At 39.7% G+C, this 26,633-nt stretch overlaps 1 protein-coding gene across 10 annotated transcripts in view; it reads left to right on the top strand.

Annotated features, from left to right (window-relative positions):
- Positions 1 to 2,988: 2,988 nt before the first annotated feature.
- Positions 2,989 to 26,633, top strand: part of LOC148879364 (fusarinine C esterase sidJ-like) — a 96,670-nt gene continuing 73,025 nt past the window's right edge. For 7 of the 10 annotated variants that reach the window (XM_088960883.1, XM_088960886.1, XM_088960888.1 and 4 more), the window contains exons 1-5: positions 2,989 to 3,522; positions 4,343 to 4,419; positions 5,487 to 5,592; positions 26,172 to 26,264; positions 26,370 to 26,435. In XM_088960883.1, coding sequence (XP_088817009.1) covers positions 3,319 to 3,522; positions 4,343 to 4,419; positions 5,487 to 5,592; positions 26,172 to 26,264; positions 26,370 to 26,435 — 546 coding nt within the window. In that variant the 5' untranslated portion in view covers positions 2,989 to 3,318. The remainder of the gene's footprint in view (positions 3,523 to 4,342; positions 4,420 to 5,486; positions 5,593 to 26,171; positions 26,265 to 26,369; positions 26,436 to 26,633) is intronic. The other 3 variants (XM_088960887.1, XM_088960890.1, XM_088960885.1) reach the window with 3 other exon arrangements.

Genomic DNA, 26,633 nt, shown 5'->3' with positions numbered 1-26,633 from the left:
ATGGTGATGCTACAGAATAAGAAGAAATTGGGTGCACTGTAACAGGTAGTTATCACTATCAAGCTTGATAGGAAAATAGTGAGTGATGTTTTAGATTGAGGGGAGCGAATTGGTCGTTGGTGAATGACCATTGTTGGAAAGAGATGGTCTATTGTTGTGTGTTCTGGTTTTAGTCGACATTAGCTCTGATACCAAGTTAAAGTAACAAGAGATAAAAATAACAATAGTAAAGAAGATTATAAAGAATAGTAGAGAGAAAGCACTAAAAAATAAATCAGCTAACCTTGTGTTGGTAGAGCTGAGAGCCAATCTATTTATAGATAAAGAGTTTCGTTTACATTAGAATTATAAGAGATAAGAGATAAGAGTTTTACATTATCCAGATTACATCTACGAGAGAATTTATCCTAGATGAAGAGAAATATTATCCTAAATAAAAATATTATCTAAGAGAGTCCACAAGATTTGGTTTCTTGAGGAAATCACGCTTGGAGTCGGTCTGTTTAGAACTCATGCATGGGCCATGTATGGGCCCATGAGCACGTACACTATCAATGATTAGTCTACAAGCTTCAGAAAACACTTCATGACGTTTGCTTGCCATTGGATGACCATACATGCAAACAAGAGCCCACCGAAAGCAAGCAGTTGGAGAGTTATGAACATTAATCATGATGATATTAGAAGAGTTATGAACAACATCTATGTGAATAGAATCACGCCAATCTAACCATAAACCATCGGATCTACCAACACTATCCAGTGTCAAATATGAAAAGTCTAAAAATTTATTTAAAATGAATTGTGGTAGAGTCACATTACAATGAGTTTCAAAGATGAAAAAGAAATCTGGTCGGACCTTTCGAAATAGATTATTTAAATGTCCATTGGTTCTTGAAGGGCCAGCATCCAAGTTCAGCTCATCTGGAATCACAAACTTTTCTTTTACTCTTTTGGCTAGCTGGGTTGCCAATGACATGAATTCTACTTGGTTTTCATGGTAATTAAATCCTCCTTGTCACGTCCTCCAACTATAGGAGAAATTGGGGCTTTGTCCATCATCATATCATCGTTATCCTCCAATATAAGTAATTCCTCCTTCCTAATTGTTTTCCTTATAAGAGATTTTCCTCTAACTTTTGAATAACCCTGTTTAGTAGGTAATGACTTTTCTGATGGAATACTCCTAATTATCTCCTGATTTGTTAGAATTTAATATTATCGTAATTGATTCTCCATTATCATGTCCACCTCTCTGGTGATTAGACTTATTCATGGGTCAGGCCGGGCTGGGCTTTGTATATGTGTCAATAGAATACTTTTAGGATCAAGTCCGAGCCCGGGCCGACCATCGAGCCTAGGTCTTGAGCCCAAGTCCAGCCCTCATATAAAGCCTGAAGACTGGCCCGAGCCCGAGTCCAACTAGAAATTTGAAAACAATTTTCTTTCTTTCTTTTTTATTCAATAAAAAAGTGTTTTTATTTACATTCAAAATCTTCAAAACTCAAAAATAATAAACATCTCACTATTACTTGGGAAAAAAGAGAAGAAAAACAAAGAAAAGATATTGTATATATATATTTTTATTAAATAAAAATATATTTTTATTATTTAATATATAGCACCAAGTCGGGGTTGGGCTCAGGCTTAGGCCAAGCTTTTTTAGAGACATTGGACTACCATCTTACTTTAAGGCCCTATTCCTTTACCGATAAATAAAAGGGGGGATGTTGGTCAATATGTATCTCTTTCCCATTGACCAACTTTACCATGTTCTTTTTTGCATTAAGTACTAGGTCCCACGGTAAAAATACTAGGGGAAAAGTTTATAAAACATGATGAGACAAGTTTTCCCTTTTTAACATTATCTTTTTATTGGTAAAAAGATCATTACTTGGGAATCAAAAGAATATGAGTAGTGAATTTACATAGGTAAGTGTTATGTATGAAACATTTACCTAAGTAAGTGCACTTACCCGGGTAAGTGAGAAATTTGTAAACAAATGAGGCCCGAGTGAAGATTGCTCATCTCGATGATCCCACTAGTCACCTTTTTGATTGGAATCTATCCCCTCAAGTTGTCATCATTACTCCCTATAACTGGACTGACATTGTGTGCAATCCTTTTTCCCTATTCATTATTTTTATTGACCTCTCTGGACTCCTCATTTATAGCTATTTTCCCACTAATTTCTACCACATTCCCACCCTTTAGAACTTCTCCCTCACTAATAATTTCTTTAATGGTTCTCTTTCTTTTGCTTTCATCTCTTCCTACTCCCACCTTCACCATTTGAATCTATCCCTTAACTTGTTCGTTGGTGACTTACCCAACTTCATTCTAGATTTTGTCAACTTGTGCTTCTTGGATCTCTCACTTAACAACTTCTTTGGCCACGCCCAGAGCTATTTATTTAAATGTTATTATTTTGAAATTTTGAAAAAAAAATGAAGGGTGAAATAGTATTTTTTGTCTTTCCATTAGTGGTTATTAATGATAATTAATTGTTAGAAAACCTAGAGATACTTTAAGGGATTTGTCAAATGATAGGGTAAGTTTCAATTCATTTCCTAAAACTTAGGGGTAGTTTAAGTACTTTACCCATAAATAAATAAATCTAAATCAGAAGGTAAGTTAATGAATAAATCTTAGCCACCATTTCAACCCTTGTGCCGAATTACCTAAAACTTAAAAAAAGGTCATCTTACCATTGAAGTAATTAAAAGCATGCAAATCTAAACATTAGTTATGAATTTAACTTGGATGGATTTAGGATATGATCCCAACGCAAGGTCACAACAATCAATCCCAACAAAAGGTCACTGTGAAAAATTCCCAATGCACAGTTCCAATGGTGTTGGAGCCGGTTTTTGGGGATGAAACCCAGATTCACGTTTACGGGAGATATTCCTGGTGTGTGTCTCGATACTACGTGCGCATTGTTTTTGCTATCAAGAGATAGGAGTCCCCAAAATCTGGAATGTTGCGTGGCGGACCACCTGAACATGTGAACTAATGGAATGTTCATAAATAGTGGTGTAGGATGCAGTTGTATAGGGTACAAGAAGTAGAAAAGTTGTACCGCCAGCACTACTCCGAGAGACGAGGATTGATTATGAACTAACCGACCATGCATAACGAATGTGCAGAATATATATCCCTCCAGGCTCCAGCGGCAAGTTGAACCGGAATTTTGAAAACTCGGTTTCACGCTACTGAGTTCAGAAACCCGACGACCGGGAGGGAGAGGGAGAGGAGCCATGTTCAGTCGGCATACAGAATCCGTTTATGAGGATGTTTGAATCGGAGTTTCTCTAATGGATCCTCCTTCTGCATCTCCCTCTTCTTCTTCCTCGTTTAAAACTACTTCGTGGTTCTCCGGCTTTGTTTGCGGCCGCCCTGCTAAGCATGGAAACCCTAACATGAATAACACCAAAAATTCAGGCGATGTAGGTGGTTCTGTCAAGCGGAAGAATCACTTACAAGGCATTCTCTTTAAGTACGGCCCCAAGCCCGTACAGGTCTGATTCTTGGCTTGTTTCTTTTTTCCCTTTTCCTCCTCTCCTCGGGCAATAATCTTCCAGATAATCTTTTAAAAAAATTGTTTAGACACGAATTTGGAATTAGATGCTTGAAAGAGTTCTGAGTAAGACTCGTTCGATGATTGAAAACATAGATTTCTGTAATTCACCACGATTAAAATTCATGCTGTAAGGAGCGTAGGATCATTTTAGTTCCTGAACTTGTTTTTGTTTAAGAATTATTCTTTCTTCATGTACCTCATGAGTTCGATTATTTGGTATGGAATTACTTGGTCGTCCGCTTCAAGGTGGTTAGCTATACTCGATCACAGTGATTGAAAAGAGCTCGAAACCGCATTGTTCTAAGATAATTTTTCACTAATTGATTCGTCGGAGTTCTTACAGGATCACTATAAAGGTCGTGATCCCAAGAATAAAAAAATGCCATATTTGTATGTGACCATTATGGACATAAAAAGCTATGAAATGCTTGTTAATTATTGTAACACTGGTGTACATGATACTGGGAAAAAAATATTGTTTTCAGTAGAATTAGGGTTCCGAACAAGACGTTTTGTTGATGTCTTAATTCCGGTGGAGTCCTAAGGAGTTGACAGAGTTGCTAAGCTAACCTGGTTACCCAAACCATATGTAAAATTCATTTATTTGTGAATTTAGTCTTTGTTTGGCATCCAACTTCATCAATGGCTATTCCTCAAGTAAAGAGATGTGTTGGTACTTATGAACAGCCAAGGAAGTCTTGAGTACGGTTTTCTCATTATGTCTGTATTGTAATATAATATTTTTATTTGTTGGACAGGTTGCATTCAAAATGGGTGATTTCAAAAGACAAGTCATTTTCATTGGCGGGCTAACTGATGGTTTTCTAGCAACTGAGTATGTTTCACACTTCTTTTTTGTAATAATTATACTGAACGTATTTAATCCCCCTCTTTCCCTCTGTTATCCCCATCACATGCATCAAACTTTTCCTTTTCCCCTTTACATTGTGATCTTTTGACATTTAAATCTGATAAGCTCTAACATTGCTTACGTATTCACTCAAAGCTTGACTTAACCTTGCCACCACAGAGCTCTTATCACTTATCAATAAAATTATTCTCATACATTTCCTCCCAAATTAATACATCTATAAAGCAGCAAAGAGAATGCAGGCCCTTTTTTTTATTCGTGGCTCTTAATAATCCATGAGGAGTAATGGCTGAAGACATTCTTTTTGAATGCTATAATTTAACCAGCCAAGCAGTTAAGAAGGGATCACATGGTTGTGGTGTTAAACTTTCAATTTGCTTATTTAGCTCCTAGTTGCATTACTTTAAGTGGCTAGTGTGCTGTTAAACATCTTGCATTCCTAAATGCTAATTATAGGAGATTGTCCCTCTGCCCAGGTATGTAAAGGATTTAGTTTTTGTAATTTTAATTGCATTTCATTCCATTTTAGGATTAGAGACAGGATATTAGTTGCATTTTTGTTGCTTGTTTAGTAGAAATTTTTCTATCGAGATTCTGCTTGCAGTAGCTCAGGCTTTAAGTATTTGAATGTTCTTTGTTTGTATTTATTTTAAGAGTTCATAGACCATTACTAGTGTGCAAACAGCAATACAAAGGTAATTTAGAAGTTGATGAACCATTAAAAAGGTATAAAACATATATGAATCTAAAAAAAAAACATATTTAAAAGGGACATGTGCCTTTTGAAAGGGGTTGCACCTTGCTTTAGAGAGGTGCCTTGTCTGTAAGCCTAGGTGCACATTAGGTGTGTCTTTTAAAACACTGGATTAAAGCATCCAAGCTGAGGGTAACAAGATAACGGGAAAATCCACTTAGTTGGAATGGCTGATCAACAATACAATATAAACACAGTTTTGGATACTTGACAGAAGCCCATGCTTATTGGGGGACTTATTAGAGTTTAAAAATTCAAAGTTTCTATTATTTTGCAGGTACTTGGAACCTTTGTCACTTGCCCTGGAAAAAGAAAAATGGTCCTTGGTACAGTTGTTGCTATCATCTTCTTACACTGGATATGGAACCTCCAGCTTGCAACAGGTGGTAATTCACTTTTTTTTTCATCATCTTATTATTGATGCATAGGGAAGCAATGTGGACTTGATTAGTTCTTTAAGACGAATAGATTATGTTATTTTTTTCTACATAGAAAAACAGTAAGTTGGATGGTCATAATCTATATTTCATGATGTACATTAAAGTATTTGCTATACATATAATGGCGCAGTTGATCTGTAGAGTCCAACTATGGTACCTTAAAAACTGGTAACCAATCAATTGGTATTCACTCAAATTCATGTGGGTTTCTGATTGTTTAAAAATTTTCATGTACCATACCTTTCTGGCACCGCAGAAATTGCCTAACTTGTATAAAAATTTCTAGATAGACAAGAGGAAAAAAATTACAGATTAGGTTCTAGGAAGATTTTTCTACAAGTGATATACAACCTTATTAATGGAGATGATAATATGGTAAGAATTATAAAAAAACCCAATTGCTGATAAAAGATTATAAAAAAGCCTAAAGCCCAAATTTTTCGGTTTTCCACCCTCAACACCCAAAACATTTCCCAATTACAAGCAAAATATCCACATGATAATGTTCCTAATGGCCAACACATACAAATAACTGTCTTTTCTTCTCTGTCTAGAATTCTTTGATTGCATCCTCTCCAAACAACTTAACATATTCCATATGGAACCAATGACCAAAGCAACTCTCCTTTCTACTAATTGCAACATAAACCCAAGATTGGATTACTTCATTGATGAGGGGTAAATCCATGATATCTGAGATAATGAGCTTATTAACTCCCATAAGAATGATGTTAATCGACAAAAGAGGAAAGGCGATTAACTGTCTTTCAGCTGCTTTACACACACCATACAACAAAGGTTATGAATTTGTGTCCCTGTATTGTAAGTGGTCAACTGTAACACCTTTATCAAGGTACAATAGCCACATAAAGGTCATCAATACAACTTGCATCTAATGCATCTGTCAAACCTCTAGCTGAAGCAACGTAGAAGGATCCAACTGAGGACCTACATTTCAGCTCCACTTTCTGAACTATTTTTTTATTGAGAACACTAAAAAATTCTATTGATTACCATAAACATGTATAAAGTATAAAGAAAGAAGAATTTGTGTAGACTAGGAAAGCTACCTATACCAAGATGTGTTATACATTAAATTCCCTAGGAATCTCCCCCCAGAATATTTGAGATCTATTAACCCCTTGCCTAGCTAAGGCATTAGCCATGCTGTTTGCACTCCTGGTAACCCATTGGAATGTGACCATTGTTTCTGCAGCCAGGTTATTCTCTTAACACATATCTGTATGTTCATGTTTCTTGAGTGTTATCCCATAACCATTTCACCAGTAATCACTTTCTGAACCATTCACCCCTTTGGTCTGGGAAAATGGTAACATTCTAAAGTATCTGAAAAAGAAGCATTCTGTGATTTCTCTACCTAAGAGGGTATTAGTATTTATAAAGTTTATAATCATATTTTATATCCATTTGCATAGGGGGTTTTAAATGTTTCATTTCTGTGTGGAATGATGGCTATCCCTAGGACCAGTTGTGAGGAGGATGTGGAATATGTCCAAGACTTTAGAAAGAAAGGTCAATGGGAATGTTGCATCCCTACATGCATTATTGTATGGAATGAGTGTTAGAAAGAAAGGAAGTAAAAGGATTTGTGGGTTGACAAAGTAGAAATTTGGTGAAGATATCACTTGAAAACAGATATAGCAGTCCTAGGTTTAGTTTGAAACCTGTTCAAGAGAGAAGAAGAAGAAGAAGAAAAGAGAAGAGAATGAGAGGAAGAGGGAGCAGAATGAATCAGGTTCTGCCGCCCTCTCATTGGTTTTTATATTACTTGATAAAAAGGAGTACAATGACAAAAATACCCCTGTCGATTGTGACAGAGAGAAAAACACAAGTACTACAGTTTGAAATAAAACAAATAAATGTGGGGAGCATATTCCTGCAACTATCAACATATAAAAAATGACTAGATGTCCCTGTCATCATCTCTACACTCCCCCTCAAGTTGGGAATAGATATCGAGCATTCCCAACTTGCGTAAATCTGTTTCCATTTTGACTTTAGTGACTGCCTTGGTGAAAAGATCAGCAAGCTGATTATCAGAGGCAATATAAGGCAAGCACACTTATTGGGAAGTTACTCTCTCCCTAATGAAGTGTCAATCCACCTCAATGTGTTTTGTCTTGTCATGCTGTATTGGGTTATAGGCAATATTAATAGCAGCCTGATTGTCACAAGACAACATTAAGGGCTTCTCAATCTCAATGCCAAGTTCTTTAAGTAAAGATCTCAGCCATAGAACTTCTGCCACTCCATGAGCCATAGATCTGTATTCAACTTCAACACTTGAATGAGCCACTACGTTTTGTTTCTTACTTCGCCATGAAACCAGATTTCTTCCAACAAAGGCACAGTACCCTACATCTTTTCTTTGAGAAATAAACATGCCATGTTTAGATCTAGCCACCTCAATGCCCAAAAAATATTGGAGATGACCCAAATCTTTTAGATCAAACTCCTTGTGAAGTAATTGTTTGAGGGAATTAATCTCATCAACATCACTACCTGTTACCACAATCTCATCTACATACACATTAAGAAGTGTCAAAGAGGAACCACCCCTCCTGATGAAAAGTGTGGCCTAAATGAGCCTGGATATATTCAAATTTCTCCAGAGCAAGTCTAAACCCGTCAAACCATACCCTTGGAGATTGCTTTAAACCATACAATGCCTTCTTGAGTCTGCAAACTTTCTTGCCAACATCTATATCATAAAAACCAAGTGGTAAATCCATATACACTTCCTCTTATAAATCACCATTGAGGAAAACGTTCTTGACATCCATTTGGAACATAGGCCATGAAAAGTTTGTAGCTAGAGATAACAGAACTCAGGTAGCGTTCATCTTGGAAACTAGTGCAAAGGTCTCTAAGTAATCAATGCCATAGGTCTGTGTGTAGCCCTTTGCAACAAGATGGGCTTTATATCTTTCAACTGATCCATCTGCATTATATTTCCAGTGAACACCTATCTGCATTCAACTGGTTTCTTTCCATCAGGTCAACCAACCAGCTCCCATGTCTCATTTTTAATGAGTGCATTCATTTCCTCCATTGCATCCTTCCACTCAGGCATAGAAAGAGCTTCCTGCAGAGTTTTGGGAATGGATATAGCAGAAATGGATGCTAGATAGGATTTATAGGATTGGAAAATATGATCATATGAGAGAACCTGAGATATGTAATGAGTAGTGGATGTGGTGCATCTCCGTTTCCCTTTACGAACTGCAGTGGGAAGGTCAAGATCATTAGTATAAGACAATGGCTCTATGATGGTAGTCTCAGGAGTGGAAGCAATAGTATCTGAATTAGGTGCTATAGAAGAAACTAGAACTGGCTTGTGCTGATCAAGAGCACCTGAATCAACTCACCTCCACCTCCTATGATAAATCTTCAACTCCTTACATTTTTGACAATGATCCTCCTGACACAATTCTTTTTCAAGAACAAGAAGAGGAAGAGGAACTTCAGGAGCAGACACACCCCTCTCTTCTCTCTCCCCTGAGATGAAACTCTTGGATAAAATGGAACATCCTGTTAGTGTAGGGGTATTTCTGTCTTTATACTTAGATTAAGGTTGCTGATATGTAATATTGTGTTAGAACCACTGTTCCTTACTTAAATAAGGGCACATATGTCTTTTCCATTAATTTTAATAATAAAAGCACATGTCTGGCTGAATGGGAGTTATGTTCTTTGACTTCCAGTTCGAACCAAATTTTCTTCTTTTCTCTCTCTCTTTCTTCCACCTTTCTACCTCTCTCTACGTGACTGATCTCAGATAAACAAAACTCCAAGGCAGGCCGAATCATAACTGTAATCTGAAGAGCTATACTCGAAGTAGCAAGGAGGAGAAGAGAACCACAGAACTGAAGAGAATGTCGAACTGTTCTATCCATTCGACCAGTCCTTTATTTATAGATGAATATGGTACAAGGTACAAGAAATTACTGGGATGCCCCTGATTAGTGATGGGACACCCAGATGACTTAAATCATTAAACAGGATTAGGCCCAGGCCCATTAACACAAGCCCAATTACAAGATAAGTTAAACATAAGAATGGGCTAATAAGAACTCTTATCAGCCGAACATCACTCTAACATTCTAACACTCCCCCTCAAGCTAAGCATGAATATCAATCATGTTTAGCTTGCCAAGTATGTCCCTGAACTTCGTTGATGCCAGCCCTTTAGTTAATACATCTGCAATCTGCATCTCTGATGGAGTATAAGGCACACAAAGTTCTCCTGAAATAATTCTCTCTCTGACAAAGTGTCGATCAATTTCAATATGTTTTGTCCTGTCATGCTGCACAGGATTGTTGGCAATGTTGATAGCAGCTTTATTATCACAATACAGCTTGAGAGGACCCTCAGTCTTGATACCAAGCTCATTAAGGAGAGTCTTGAGCAATAAGAGTTCAGCAACCCCGTGTGCCATAGCCTGGTATTCTGCTTCTGCACTTGATCTAGCCACAACATTCTGCTTCTTACTACGCCATGTGACTAGGTTTCCTCCCAAGAATGTACAGTAATCTGAGGTTGATTTTCTGTCTCCAACGGACCCAGCCCAATCAGCATCAGTGTAGGCTTCAATTTCAAGTCTACTGTTTTTTCTAAATAGAATTCCTTTCCCTGGGCAAGTTTTCAAGTATCTGAGGATTCTTTCCACTGCTCTCATATGAGGGGCCTTTGGTGAGTGCATGAATTGACTAACAACATGCACTGCATAGGCAATATCTGGCCGAGTAAGGGATAAGTATATCAGTTTTCCTACCAACTTTTGGTACCTTTCCTTATCACAGTATTCCTCACCCATTGATTCTTGTAATCCATGGCTTGGTTCTATTGGAATGTCTGCTGGCCTGCACCCCATCATGCCTGTTTCTTCTAGGAGATCTAGCACATACTTTCTTTGACATATGTAGATTCCTTCTCTTGATCTAGCAACTTCAATTCCAAGAAAGTATCTCAGATTTCCCAGGTCTTTGATCTCAAATTCTGAAGCTAAGAACTTCTTCAGCCTCTTCATCTCTTTCACATCATTTCCAGTAATCATCATATCATCCACATACACAATGAGTGCTGTAAGTTTGTCATCCTGTCTCCTTGTAAACAATGTATGATCTGCACTGCTCTGAGTGTACCCTACTTTCTTCATGGCCAAACAAAGTCTCTCAAACCATGCCCGGGGAGATTGCTTTAAACCATATAATGCTTTCCTTAGTTTACATACCTTCTTTCCAACATCATATCCAGGTGGGGGTTCCATGAATACCTCTTCATGAAGATCACCATTTAGGAAGGCATTCTTCACATCCAGCTGATGAAGTTCCCAAGAGAATTTTGCTGCTAGTGACAGTAGAACCCTGATTGTGTTGAGCTTTGCTACTAGGGCAAAGGTTTCCTTGTAGTCAATTCCTTCCTTTTGTGTAAATCCCTTTGCCACAAGTCTGGCCTTGTACCTCTCAATTGACCCATCTTCCCTGTGCTTTACTATGAATACCCACTTGCACCCAACAGTGCCTTTCCCTTCTGGCAGGTCCAACAATTCTCATGTCCTTGCTTTCATTAGGGCTTTCATCTCCTCATTCATGGCTTCTTTCCACCTCGGATCAGATGCCGCCTCTGAATACCTGGAAGGGACACATACAGAGGAAAGGGCAGACACAAAGGAATGATAGGCAGGGGATAAGTGTGAGTAAGAAACATAATCGGCTATGGGATGCCGAGTGGTACAAGAACGAACAGGCTTACGGAGAGCAATAGGAAGATCCAAATCTGAATTACCTTGGATTGCAGAGACAAATTGATCTGAGTTCAACTGGTTGCAATCATGAGGTTGAGGGGCTTTCTTCCTTCTACTGTATGTAAGTATCTCTTTTTCTTGTTTACTGGAACCTTCAGGAGCATCAGCCGAATCTGGAGAAGCAACTGGCACAGTGGAAGTCTCACTAGGTTGACCCGGAATGTTACAGCTAGTAGTAGTGGAAGGTGATGAAATGGGAACAAAAAAGAAGGGAGAATGAGAATCCTCTTCCAACCCACTACTCTCCCCCTGAAGAGGATTCTGAGAAGACTGGAAATAGGGTTGAGACTCAAAGAAGACTACATCCCTAGTGACATATTTTTTCTTGGAGACAGTATCATAACACTTATACCCCTTCTGCGTAGGAGAGTACCCCAAAAATATTCCCTTTGTAGCCTTAGGATCCAGCTTGGTCTTCTTTGGATCTTTCACATGTATGAAGCATGTACAACCAAAAACCCGCGGGGGAAGAGGAAATTCTGGAAGAGTGGGACACAAAACAGAGAAAGGGGTCTTCATACCCAGTACCTTAGATGGCATCCGATTTATCAGGTAAGATGCGGTAAGAACAGCTTGAGACCAATATTGCTTGGGCACATTGTGCTGGAAAAGAAGGGCTCGAGCTGTCTCCAATAGATGCATGTTCTTGCGCTCAGCAACCCCATTTTGCTGAGGGGTGTAAGCACATGATGATTGATGTAACATGCCTACATCTTCCATGAATGAGTTCAGGGATCTTTCAAAGTATTCAGCTGCATTGTCTGAACGGAATTGCTTGATATTTTTATCAAATTGTGTTTCAACCATTTTGCAAAACATCATAGTTATCCGGGGAACTTCTTCACGTCCTTTCAACAGATAAATCCAAGTGCACCGAGAATAATGGTCAATAAAACTGATAAAGTAACGGAAGCCATCAATGGAAACAATGGGTGAAGGACCCCAAACATCAGAATGAACCAAATCAAAAGGGGTTTGAATTTCATTACTAGAAATTGGATACATTGATCTACATTGTTTTGACATTTGACACACATCACAAATTAAACTCTGACTCAGAATGCCCTTACATAATTCGGGAAACAACATTGTTAAGGAAGAAAAAGACAAATGACCTAGCCTAGCATGCCACAAGTGCAGCCTAGCTATTGACTCCACACTTTCCGGACTAGTAGTAGAAGCTTGCAAGGCTGAGCTGACATCTTCATCAAAATAGTAGAGGCCCCCATACTCATGACCACTCCCAATCGTTCTCCTCGTCAATCTGTCCTGGAAGACACAATGAGAAGGAAAGAAAGTTATACTACAGTTCAAGTTTTTTGTAAGCTTTGAAACAGACAACAGATTTGAGGTAAGACTAGGAACATGTAGGACTGATTTAAGAGAGAGATCCTTGCTTAGGTCAACCACCCCCTTTCCAGAGATAGTGGAGAGGGACCCATCAGCTACTCTCATCTTATCTTGGCCAGACAACAGATGATATGTGGAGAATAAGGAGGACATATGTGTCATATGGTCAGTGGCTCCTGAACCAATCACCCAAGAGGTAGAATTAATGGAACTAGATGCACTAAATGCAGAGGCTGTACCTGATTTGGCAAGAGAGGTGGAAGCTAAAGAATTGTTCTTCAGACGGGCTAATGCCCGGCTGAGAACCTCTACCTCACTAGCTGTGAAGCCCAAAGTACTTGGTCTAGAGGAGTCGGCAGCCTGCCTTGCGGTGGAAGATGACACTGTCTGAATACTCTGTGAGTTGTCACTACTGTTGTTGGTGGCAAGATTCCCACTTGCTGTGTGGCCCTTATGTTGCCTTTTGTCCTTTCTCAGAGCAGCTGGCTTCAGATGAGGGTACAGGACCCAACATTTCTCCTTTGTGTGTTTCTCACCACCACAATGTGTACACTTGAGGGACTTCTTGTCTGAAAATCTATTCCCCTTAGTGGAGACTAAGGCTGAATGTTCTCCAGGTAGTTCTGTTGACTGTGTTTGGAAGTCAACTTGCATCTCCTTTCTCCTTACTTCTTCATTCCTCACCAGGTAGTAGACATGGTGAAGCTCAGGTAATTCATCTCTCCCTAGAATCTGTGAACTTATACCTTCATATACAGGGTCAAGACCCGCCAGAAACTTGAAGGCTCTGCCCTCCTCAATCTGCTTATCATGCCTCCCCTTATCATTAGCATTTTCCCAATCCAAGATCAAATGGTGGTCAAGCTCTTCCCAGAGGCCTTCCAGTGTTGCAAAGTAGGTTGCCACGGACATGTCTCCTTGCCTTAGGGCTGCAATGTCTTGGTTCAGCCTGTAGATTCTAGCATTGTTCTTTTTCTGGCCATATGTCTTAGATACTTTCTCCCAAATTTTAGCAGCTGTGGGGAAGTGATGAACAGTTCTGGCCACCCTAGGAGTCATAGAGGCCAGCAACCAAGACATGATTGTGGCATTTTCCTTGCGCCACACGGTGTATTCAGGACTGCCAATTTCAGGTTGTTTCTTGTCTCCATCCAAATAGCCTGTGAGGTCACGAGAGGTAATGAACAGCATTGCTGAGACAGACCACTCTTTGAAGTTATACTCATCTAGCAGCACACTTGTAATCTGCAAGCTGTGCAGATTAGGGTTTTTCAGGTTTGAGGACCTTGTAACAGGTCTGTTATCTCTAGAGGAAACTTCACCGGATAGTGAGGACATCCTGACTTCAGTCCAAGAGTTGTTCACAGTACTATAGGTGATTCTGTTAAGGACTGGCCAAATTGGTCACTGTGTTCACAGTACGGGTACAGTAGCAAGTAGAGGTCTGTAACTAAACCAGTTCACAGTGTTGGTAAAAGTTTAAGGCTGCAACTGTGTGGTGCAAAAGTTGCCGCAGTTCTGGTAAAAGGTAAAGGTCTGTAACTGAACCAGTTCAGTCCAAGAGTAGGGCTGATAACCGACCTGAAGAAAATCTGTAACTGAAGTTGCCGCAGTTCTGTAAGAGTCTTGCTGATGCACCAAGACTGCAACTGTAGAAGCTGATGCATCGAAACTGCAACTGAAGTTGAAGGAGCTAAGTCTTTACCACTTGTTCTGTTGCACCAAGATTGCAACTGAAGTTGAAGGAGCTAAGTCTTTACCACTTGTTCTGCACAAGTCTTGCTGGAGCACGAAGCTGCAACTGTAGAGGAAGTTCTCCCCCTCTCGGCTAGTGCTAGGACTGCTGAATCAACCCTCAACCAGGTCTGTCCTATACAGACCTCTCTTAGTAGCCCAATAGCTACAACTTGCTGGTGTAATCTAGTAGGATATCTACTTCTGGGTCTTACTTCCCTTGAGTCCTACAACCAAGAGAAACCCTAGGTTCGAACTTGCTTTACTCTCTTACACTCCTAGGTCTTCACTGCAGCAACCCAGAAAAGGAAGAGAGAAGATGAAAGGACAACAAGAGAAAAGAGTGCGCCTGCTGAAACCAGGAAGGAGCTAATGCTCTGATACCATGTAATCTGAAGAGCTATACTCGAAGTAGCAAGGAGGAGAAGAGAACCACAGAACTGAAGAGAATGTTGAACTGTTCTATCCAGTTGACCAGTCCTTTATTTATAGATGAATATGGTACAAGGTACAAGAAATTACTAGGATGCCCCTGATTAGTGATGGGACACCCAGATGACTTAAATCATTAAACAGGATTAGGCCCAGGCCCATTAACACAAGCCCAGTTACAAGATAAGTTAAACATAAGAATGGGCTAATAAGAACTCTTATCAGCCGAACATCACTCTAACATTCTAACAATAACATGGTATCAGAGCCACTCGAATCTGCCTAGATTTCTGTCTGCCTAGATTTCTATTCTTTGCGCACCTAATCTAGGATTTCTCTTGATTTTCCTGCATTCAACTGGAGATAAGGGAAAGGGCTGAAAAGGAGTGATCGCCCTCTCCCCTTGGAGGTTTTTATGCCTCCAATCGTGTCCTGTGTGGTCGGTTGTTGTTATTTCTAAGATCGCCCTCCCCTAATCGATGAAGAGAAGAGGGCTGATCTGTGTGGTGCAGTGGCTGTCTTGTGTGGACTGATTTTCTGCTCGTGTGGTTGTTCCTTCAGTGATAAGGTAAGAGATTTTTGTGCATGATTTCTGTTGTGGATCAAATAGGAAGTATGTTTCAGATCATATGCTGGGGTTTCAGACAATAGTGTGCTAGGGTTTATGCTGTTTTTGTCTATTTCGAAGGAAGAGTTGTGATCATATAGTGGTGAGATTTCAGGTAGCCATATGAGTAGGGTTTGTGGTGTAAAGAGTACACTTTTCAGCAACAAGTGCTGAAATCAGTGTGACTAGTGTGATCTAGTCGTGTGCAGTGTGCAGAATTCAGTGGTAATAGAATTCAGCAAGTGTGCAGAATCGGTGATAACAGAATGGGAGATAATAGTGATTGTAAACCTAATGTGATGGTGCCTACAAACTACCTGAATGTTTAGATGACCTCCGTTAAACTAAATGGAGAGAATTATGTGCCTTGGGCTAAATCTGTCGAAGTCTTTCTGAAGGCAAAGAAGAAGGTAAAACATATAAGAGAGGAGAAACCCTCTATTGACTCTCACGAGTATGAAGACTGGGAGCAAGAGGATGCTCAGACCATCACATGGTTATGGAATAGTATGGAACCCAGGATTAGTGTAAACTAAATGTTTCTTGACATTGCCAAAGATGTGTGGGACCATGCGAAGAAATCGTATTCGGGTCAGGACAATACAACCAGTGTGTATCAGTTGTATCAGGAGTGCTTTAATCTGCAATAGGGCAATTAGAGTCTTGAGGAGTACTATGCCAATATGAGAAACATACGTAATGAGTTGAATGTCTATCACCCTTTCACTTCTGATGTCAAGATTCGGCAACAACAGAGAGAACAACTTGATGTGACTAGATTTTTGGTGGGACTGAAATCTGAATGTGAACTAGTACGGGCTCATATACTAGGAGGATCAGCTCTCATCTCAGATAGATCTGCCTTTGCTGTGTTGAGAGGCCGTGGTGCTAGAGGTGGAGCTCGGGGAGCTAAGTCTGGCCGTAGTGGTAGTAGTGGTCCGGTGTATGGCCGAAGTGGCAATGGTGGGCCTACTTATAATCGTGGTGGTGGTCGTACTGGGGGCAGAGATTCAGGGGGAGTCCGTGGTAGAGGACGAAGCTCAGGCCCGAGGAGGTGCACTCATTGTGGTATGGATGGACATACCATTAACTATTGTTATGATCTACATGGTCCACCCTCAACCTGGGCCAATCACGCCGTGACTAGTGACACCAGTTCCATCTTTAGACAGGAGAATCGTTCATCTGATTAGATCACTCCTACATCCACAGATGGTCCTGTGAAGGAAATGGTGAGTGTTCCCCGTGATGAATATGAGAGGTTTATCCAATCACAGCAGAACATGGCGACTTTCGCTCACTCAGGTATGGCTTGTTTGGCATCCACACCCAATCCCTGGATCATTGACTCTAGAGCCTCCAATCACATGACTGGAACTCCAGGTGTGTTTTCTTCCCTATCTCATTGCTCAACATCACAATTTGTCACCCTTGCTAATGGTTCCACATCCTCAATTTGTGGTGTTGGTAATGTTGACCTAGACCTTGTATCCCTCTCCTCAGTTTTGTATGTTCCTAAATTGCCTTTTAATCTTATGTCTGTTAGTAAGCTGACCAAATCGCTTAACTACTCCATTACTTTTTATCCCTATATGTGTGTTTTTCAGGATCTCAAGATGGGGATGAAGATTGGTGGAGGAAGAACTTTAACAACTCTCCGAACTTCAACAGCTCTCCAGTCATCCCTTTCTCCTCTCTAGTGGCACTGCCGATTTGGTTATCCGTCGCTAAAAGTCTTGAAGTCTTTAGTTCCGTCTTTGAGTCAACTTTCTGTTATGGATTGTGAGTCATGTCAGTTTGGGAAACACCATCGTGTTCCCTTTAGTTCTAGGGTTGATAACCGTGTGTTGAGTCCTTTTTCTTTGATTCACTCTGATGTTTGGGGTCCTTATAAAGTGATGCCATATAATGGATAAGATATTTTGTCATTTTTGTAGATGACTTTTCAAGCATGAATATTTATCCTCATCATTTCAAGAATACCTGGACCAACACGGCATTATACATCAGGCCTCATGTACCTACACCCCACAACAAAACAGGGTGGTTGAGAGAAAGAATCGCCATCTCTTGGAAACAACACGATCCCTCATGCATCACATGAATGTTTCCAAACCCTTTTGGAGTGATGCGGTGCTTACCTCTTGCTTTCTGATTAATCAGATGCCCACGTTTATCCTTGATGGTCATTCTTCGTTTACTATCTTGTTTCCTGCCTTGTCTCCGTTCCCTCTTACGCCTAGGGTATTTGGGTGTGTCTGCTTCGTCCATAATCTGGGTCCCGGGAATGACAAGTTCGATGCCTGTTCTCTCAAATGCATCTTCCTTGGCTATTCTCGGACCCAGAAAGGGTATAAGTGTTACCATCCTAGTTCTTGACGATCCTTTGTGTGTGTTGATGTCACATTCTTTGAGTCTACTCCGTTCTTTTTGGGGTCCGGTGATGCTTCTTCCTCATCACCTCCTCCTCTTCCACTTCCCGTTGCCGACCCTCTTCCCCTTGTTCCAGTCGTAACCAAATCCTTTCCTCCGACGCCACCACCTGTTGAACGCCCACCTATCTGTCATTGTATACACATTGCCCATGCGTACCAGCTACTACTCCTTCAGCTACATCTTCGTCGATAGATTCGGCTCTAGACCCGAACCCAGAATCTGAGCTTGATCTCCCCATTGCCTTGTGGAAAGGTAAACACACTTGCACCCTTCATCCTATTTCTAATTATGTTTCACTTACTCACCTTTCTGCCTCCCATCGCTAGTTTGTCACCTTGTTATCATCAGTTGTTGTCCCTAAGGATGTCTAGGAAGCCCTTGCCTCTCCAGGGTGGTGCCGTGCGATGGAAGAAGAACTTTCGGCCCTTTATCATCATACTTGGGACCTCACTGTTCTTCCTCCTGGGAAGCAAGCTGTTGGTTGTAAATGGGTTTATACAATCAAGTATCTGCCTGATGGTAGTGTTGAACGCCTGAAAGCGCGATTGGTTGCAAAAGGGTACTCCCAAACCTATGGTATTGACTACACAAAGACCTTCACACCAGTTGCTAAGATAGGGTCAGTTTGTGTTGTGATCTCTCTTGTAGCTATGTATGATTGGCCGCTATATCAGCTTTATATCAAGAATGCCTTTTTGCATGGTGACTTGCTCGAGGAGGTCTACATGGAGCAACCTCCAGGGTTTGTTGCTCAGGGGGAGGATGGTAAGGTGTGCAGACTAAGGAAGGCTATATATGGGCTTAAATAGTCTCCTCGAGCATGGTTTGGTAGGTTCAGTGAGGTAGTAAAGAAGTTTGGTATGAAACTGTGCCAAGTTGATCATTCTGTATTCAGTTATGACTCTCCGGGAGGAAAAATACTGTTGGTGGTGTATGTAGATGATATTGTTTTTATTGAGAATGATAACATGGGTATTGATAGGCTGAAGACTTATCCACAGGATCATTGCAGACAAAGGATCTTGGTAAACTGAAATATTTCTTGGGGATAGAGGTAGCAAGATCTAAGTATGGTATTAATCTGTGCCAGAGGAAATATGTGCTTGATTTGCTGGAAGAAACAGGTCTGTTGGGTGATAAACCAACTGAAACACCTATGGACACAAATACTAGGCTAAGCAGTGATATGGGTGAAGTGTTTGAAGACCCTGGCAGATACCGACGACTTGTAGGTAAACTGAACTACCTAACCATTACTAGGCCAGACATCTCATTTGCGGTTAGTGTGGTGAGTTAGTTCATGCGGAAACTTCTGATTCCTCATTGGAATGCAGTTTTGAGAATTGTGAGGTATTTAAAAGGGGCTTCAGGTTGCAGTTTGATATACAAAAGTGGCAGAAAACTTGAAATAAAAGGGTATTCTGATGCTGACCGGGCCAGTTCTATGTCTGATAGGCGGTCTACCACAAGCTATTGCACTTTCCTGGGAGGTAACCTGGTGACATGGAAAAGTAAGAAGCATACAATCGTGGCAAGAAGTAGTGTAGAAGTAGAATATAGGGCTATGGCGCATACTGCTTGTGAATTAGTGTAGCTAAGGAACCTTCTACAGGAAGGAGGGTACAATGTCAATACTTCAATGAAGCTCTACTGTGACAATCAGGCTGCAGTTCATATTTCTTCTAATCCGGTGTTTCATGAAAGAACCAAGCACATTGAGGTTGACTATCACTTTGTGAGGGAGAAGGTGCTGAATGGAGAGCTAGACACTGCATATGTTAATACAGGAAACCAGTGGGCAGACTTATTTACAAAAGGCTTGAGTCGGGGAAGAGTGGACTACATATGTAACAAGCTGGGAGTATATGATATATATTCACCAGCTTGAGGGGGAGTGTTAGCATAGGGGTATTTCTGTCTTTATACTTAGATTAAGGTTGTTGATCTGTAATATTGTGTTAGAACCGGTGCTCCTTACTTAAATAAGGGCACATATGTCTTTTCCATTAATTTTAATAATAAAAGCACATGTTTGACCGAATGGGAGTTATGTTCTTTGACTTCTAGTTTGAACCAGCTTTTCTTCTTTTCTCTCTCTTTCTTCCTCCTTTCTACCTCTCTCTACGTGACTGATCTCAGACAAACAGAACTCCAAGGCAGGTCGAATCATAATACATCCTAAAAGATAGTAACATCCATAGACACAAACCGAGAGCCAAAAACTGGGTCATAACAACAGTATCCCTTTTGACTTTGTGCATACCCGAGAAAAATGCATTTGGAAGCTTTTGATCAAATTTAAAACAATTCGATCCCAAAATCTAAACAAAACATGTTCACCCAAAAACTCTAAGAGAAATAGAAAACAAGTCTTTCTTAGAAAACAATAAGGTGAAAGGAGTCTTCAAGCCCAAGACACGAGAAGGAACCCGATTAATGAGATACACAACCATATAATTTGCATCTCCCAAAAAATGTATAGGGACATTTGAATTGAGCATAATGCTTCTTGAAACCTTGAGGATGTGCATGTTCTTCCTCTTAGTTACCCCATTTTGCTGAAGGGTATAAGAACAGGTGATCTGATGAATAACTCCATGCTCAAGGAAGTACGAGCTCAATGGTTTGGAGATGTATTTCTTGGCATTCTTAGATCTGAAAATTTTGATCCTCACCCCAAATTGAGTAAGAACCATTTGATGGAAGGCACGGGTCAAAATGGGGACCTCATCACTAGAACACATGAGATAAACCTAAGAGAAATGAGAATAATCATTAACAAGTAATAGGAAATACTTGTATCCCCCATAGCAGTGATATGATATGGTACCCAAACATTAGTATGCACAACTTCAAAAGGAGGAATGCTTCTTTTATTACTCAAAGTATAGATCGATCTACAATGTTTTGCCAACTCATAGCTTTCACACTTAAATTGGACACTTGGACTAATTCAAACAAAGTAGGAAAAAGACTCCTTAAAGATCCAAAAGACAAGTCACCTAACCAATTATGCCAAAGCATAATTTGACTCACAGATTGAGAGGCAAAATACTTTCCAACTCCTTTATTTCTTTTTGGTGGATGCTCAAGCAAGTAGACTCCATTCACCTCATGGCCAGTCTCAATCACCTTCTTTGTCACCAGATCCTTGAAAACACAATGATCAGGGAAAAAAGTCACTAAATAATTCTGGATTTTAGTAATGCTACTAATGAAAAGAAGGTTAGTACTAAGTTTGGGCACATGTAAAGTTGATGATAAGGAAAGTGTATCAGACACTCTAATGTCCCCCTTGCTAGAGATGGGGACAAGGGAGTCATCAGCAATAAAGACCTTTTCTCTACCAAAGGACAAATGGTAAGAAGAAAATAGAGAGGCCAAGCTGGTCAAATGATCTGAGGCACCCGAATCTGCAATCTAAACAAGATCAGTGTTACCTGGAATTGATTAATGATAGGTAGTAGCTCTATACCTGAGTGAGCAAAAGCTAAAGTGGAGATAGAGGGACTTGAGGTAGACTGAGATGGTCCAGTAATGTTGGCCTCATTCTCCAGCTATGTCAGGACTGCCCTGATAGCAGCCAAGGCATCGGAGGAGGTAGACCTAGCTCCGGTGGGGGATGAGACATCTGTAGCAGTAGCAACATTTGCATTTCCCTTCTTATTCTTAATTCTTGAAGGCGCCAACTGAGGATGAAGCTTCCAACAGGTCTCTTTAGTGTGTCTAGGTTTCTTGTAATAGTCACATATGATCATTTTTTCTTCCTTCCTTACCTCTCTCTCCTTGTCACCATAATGCTTCGGCTTCAGAGCTGCTAAAGCTGTTTTAGTCTGGAAGTTTTGTAGCATAACATTCCTTCTACTCTCACTCACCGTGTACTAAAGAGTATGCTTGAGAGTTGAGACAAGGTAACACCTTCCCTAGTAAGAAGTTGTTGTCTCATTATATCATATTTAGTATTCAGCCCTGCAAGGAACTCAAAAACCCTATTTCTTTCCAACAATTTTTCATATGTTGCTGCATCCTTCTGACTCATTTGTTATATTTTGCTGGAAGGTGTTGCTGTCTGTCACACTACCAGTCCCTACAATATTCTCCATTCTGAACTGAGAAAGGTGTCACACTTCCCAGCAATTTTCTGACGGAAAGAATGATTTTCTTATTTAAAAAAAGGAGTAAGGCTGAAACAAATCGACTGCAACACACCTGGTTGTTCCAGCAAGGGAAAAAACCCTAGAAAACAGAGGAGAAGTTTCAGCTGCAACCTCCAAAGGCTTCTGACAGTCCACTTGCAGTCGGCCTCTAGAAAGTAAAAAAACTGCCCAGAAAACACTGAGCGCCGCCTTCAACTTGAGATTTAGCCCCTAAGCCTCAATCGAAAAAGGTTTCTATGATTCTTCCTAGTCATTGGGCAGAATTGAGAACAAAGAGGTGCAATAACAGTGCACCAAACTCCACTGACCTCCAAGAATCAGGCAAGAAAAGTTCTAAAATTCCAGCCCTGATAGAGTCTCGTCAGCTGGGCAATGCCTACATGAGACCAAGAAACTAAACCTAAACCTGCTCTGATACCAACTTGAAAACAGATGTAGCAGTCCTAGGTTTAGTTTGAAACCCGTTCAAGAGAAGAAGGAGAAAGGAAGGAGAAGAAAAGAGAAGAGAATGAGAGGTAGAGAGAGCAGAATGAATCAGGTTCTGCCACCCCCCCTCATTGGCTTTTATATTACTTGATAAAAGGAGTACAATGACAAAAATACCCCTGTCAACTGTGACAGAGAGAAAACACAAGTACAGAAGTTTGAAATAAAACAAATAAATGTGGGAGCATATTCCTGCAACTATCAACATATAAAAAATGACTAGATGTCCCTGTCTTCATCTCTACAATATCCATGTCAAAATATGATATAGCCTTAGTGGAAATGCACATGCATTGTACATTTTTAATAAAATGGGTCTGGTATATGTGTCTAATGATGCTAATAAAAGAAGTATGCTAGGAAGATAAACCAGGGAATAATACTTTGTGTCATGTGGTAAAACCTATGTGATTTTCTAATTGCGTATGAAATGGCTGTAGCCCCTAGATAGAGTGGAAAGTGCATGGTGAAGCCAAATTTTTTGGACAGGGTTTAATTGATGATGTTGTATATGATGCAGCATATATGATATATGCTGGGTTGTCTAACATATGTTATTTTACTCTTGGTTAGTATAAATTATTTTATTTTCATCAGTATCTTACATATATTATGGATAAGTGTAGATTTTTCTTGTAAATTGGATTTTCACAGATGGATTTTTCTTGTGCATTTCAGTAATTTTACATACAAAATTACTGAAATATGTTTTTTTGTTGAGTTAAAATGGGATTATTTCAGTAATTTTGTATGTAAAATAATTTATAAAAGGGTAGAATAGATATTTGGAAAAAGCTGATGCATCAATCTAACATTTTCTGTCTGGGACAGTGATGGAAGGGAGGTTTTTGTTGAGTTTCTGAAAAATTCAGGGGAGGTTTTTTGTATTTTACCCTTTTCAAAATGATGTGACGGGCCAAGATGGGCTAGAAAGGAAATAATAAGCACTTAAAAATAAGCTCAAAATTTGGGCTTATTTCCCAAATGCAAATAAGTGCTTATTGATGTCGTCCCAAAGTGCATGTTATTGGACTCTTTATCTCTCTGTGGATCAGTAACAGGATCAGGATGCATTCATAAAATATGAGAATAGTAAAATATAAAAGGGTTGTCGAAGAAGAAAAATAGAACAAACAAAACTAAAAACAGCACACAAAGAGGGCACAAAAGTAGGCAATAAAAATCCACCAAATATCAGAAATAGAAGCAAAAACAACTAGTCTGGTAGTTCAGGTCCCCAATATGGGCTCATCCCTCCCAACCCAACTCCGCACCAGGCCTCTCACTGCTGAATTTTAGTTGACCTATTCATCAGAATAAGCTTTTCACTCTAGAAGCCAAGGTCTTGGCTTTGTAATATGTCAATGCAGCAACCTTGGTCCCTCAGAGCCATTAATCATCCGGCTTAGTGCAGCACAAGAGTAAAAATCAATCTCTACCCTACCCATAGTGGGAGGGGACAGAAATCTCAGACCCTGGAGAAGAGAAAAGCTTGGCACAAACTGGGTCTCCATACCCACTAAGGTCCAAGTAAGCCATAATGATGCCATCCATATTATCCCTAAATGCATCTTTTCTCTTCAGTACCAAACATACCTGGATTCAGGATTTCCCACTCAGCTTCTTTCTTTTAAATTTTCTTTCTTTTGTTGAAGAAACAGGAAAACAGTCCATGGAGTTTCAAGCCATTAGTTAGACAGGCTCAATTCCTAGACAACATGCTGAACGGTCATTCAACTGGGTATGATGTGCAAATTTGTAGCTGATTCATTGGCTAGAGCAGGGGCAGTAAGGGATCACCTAGTGTGGTGATGTTTGGGGCCAGGCATCAATCTGTGATGCTGTCTTTAGTAGTTTGGGTCTTTCCATATTGCTTTGTTTTGGATCAATAGTCATACTTTAAGGCATGATATCCTTTTGTGGGGCAATTAGGTGATTTTTTTTTATGAAAGAAATGGATTACTACTTAAGAAAAAAAACCTTTCTGATAGATTATATTGAATTCTATTTAGCCAATTTGTAGTCATTTGGACCATTATTGGCCTTTTTGTTGCTTCCTATTTCTTCAGTTTCCTTTCATACAGATAGAAGGGAAGGGTTTAAAGCTTAATTGCTTTTCTGGTTTGCAACACCAACACTCGGGAGTGGTACAGTGGTGATGGTGGTTTTTCTTGGAAAATTTTTTCGTAAAAGTAACTCTGAAATTATGTCTTCACTTGAGTTTCAGTCAATCTGGAGATATCTGTTTTCTATATCAGGTGCCCTTGGTTAAATTCATTTTGTCCCCTAGATTAGCTTTAAACATCAATAGCTTTCAAGTTAGTAAGTGAACAGATTCGCACTGCACAGAGAATAGTCACTTAAGCTGTTTTGAGAATATTGTAGGCTGTTAGATAAATATTCTTCTGTTGGTCTGCTCAGAAGAGTAGTGCAAGACTAGAAAATCAGAATAAAGGCAAGACAAACTATGGTTTTCAATACTGTTCAAAATTGGTTTTGTAGATTTTCTCGTCTTCTTGGTTGGAACTACTTGTTGTGTGTGTGTTTCTAGAGATTGCATGGGAGATCTTGTTGGTTGGTTTAATGGGACATGCATGGATGATACATTCTTTTGCCATCTCATGATGATTAATGAAAGTCTACTTACGGAGATTAAAGCTTATATGAAATGCAAATATTCTTTGTTCTCTGATAGGATACTGTAAATCTTATCATCCTTGGCTTTGAGGTACATAAAAGTTTTGTGGACTTAGAGAGAAGAACTTATAAGCAATTGGAAGGTGGGTAGACAGCAAGTATGCTCTAAGTTATGCTTAAGTGACAATATCTGAGCCTATTACTAAGTATGTGTTTGGTAGAGCTTCCATTTATTAACTAAATGTTTGTACTTGATTTGTTGTCAAAACCGAGAAAAGTAATAATGTCAACCGTTTATGTCAAGTAGGCGCCACCAAGTGTCATTAGGTACCACATCAGCAGAACAGTGAATAAACGCCCAAACCGTTGGGGGAAGCGTTAAAATGAAGCTTCCCCCAACGGTAGGCGCACAGATAAATCAAGGCCAGCTTTTGTGAGTACCTATGCATACAGATCACCATGACAGGCTAAATGCTGATTTGGCAATGACATGGCAACGTTTTGATAAACACCTATCACAAAATGCCTACGGAACAAAACACCTATCATAAAAATGTTGGCCTTGATTATATTCTTAGCAAGTCTTTTGGTTTAGTTCCAGTTTTGTTTTTATGTTCTTTCTTCCTATTCTATATAATATGTATGCATCTGTTATAATGTTTTTCTCCCAACATTTTTATGTATTGATGGATTTAGTTTTTTCACTTGGAATGGTTGGTTGCAAGGCCAAGTGATAATTTCTTGCTTTTTTGTTGACTTACTGTAAACACTATAACATTTCCAAGTTGTTGGTTGTGGTTGTGCAAGTATTTTCTCATCTAAGTCAATTTATCCTTTAATCATGTATCTTTGAAGGATGCCAAAGAACTTGATCAACTCATTGGGCATTTAATCAATAGTGAAGATTCTGAGGGTGTGGTGTTACTTGGGCATGGTACTGGCTGTCAGGTGAGTGAGTGTATCTTGGAACAATAGCAAATTAAAGGTCAGCACTTTCTGGTCGAACTTCTTGATGAAGTAACATTAACTTCAAATGTGTGCAAGAAAATTCAGGATATTGTGCATTACATGCATACACATGCTGCATGCTCCATTGCAGTCCATGCAGCGATATTACAGGTAATATTCTCCCAGTCATTTATCCTTATAATTCTACGTAAAAAATGCTACTAGATTAGATGGATTGATGCTAATAATCAGTTTTCTTGCAGCATCTAATGGGCCTTTGATTGTTTGTAATTAATACTCTGTTTGGCTTGTATACTATATGTGTGAGAACAAAGTGCTCGGTTTAAGGTCTGAACTTACCCTACTAGG

Source organism: Nelumbo lutea, chromosome 1 (genome assembly GCF_056320005.1).
Source record: "Nelumbo lutea isolate HS-2025 chromosome 1, American lotus-T2T, whole genome shotgun sequence".
Taxonomy (NCBI): domain Eukaryota; kingdom Viridiplantae; phylum Streptophyta; class Magnoliopsida; order Proteales; family Nelumbonaceae; genus Nelumbo; species Nelumbo lutea.
The sequence above is the reverse complement of the archived record's forward strand: the minus strand, read 5'-3'. Positions and strand labels throughout refer to the sequence as shown.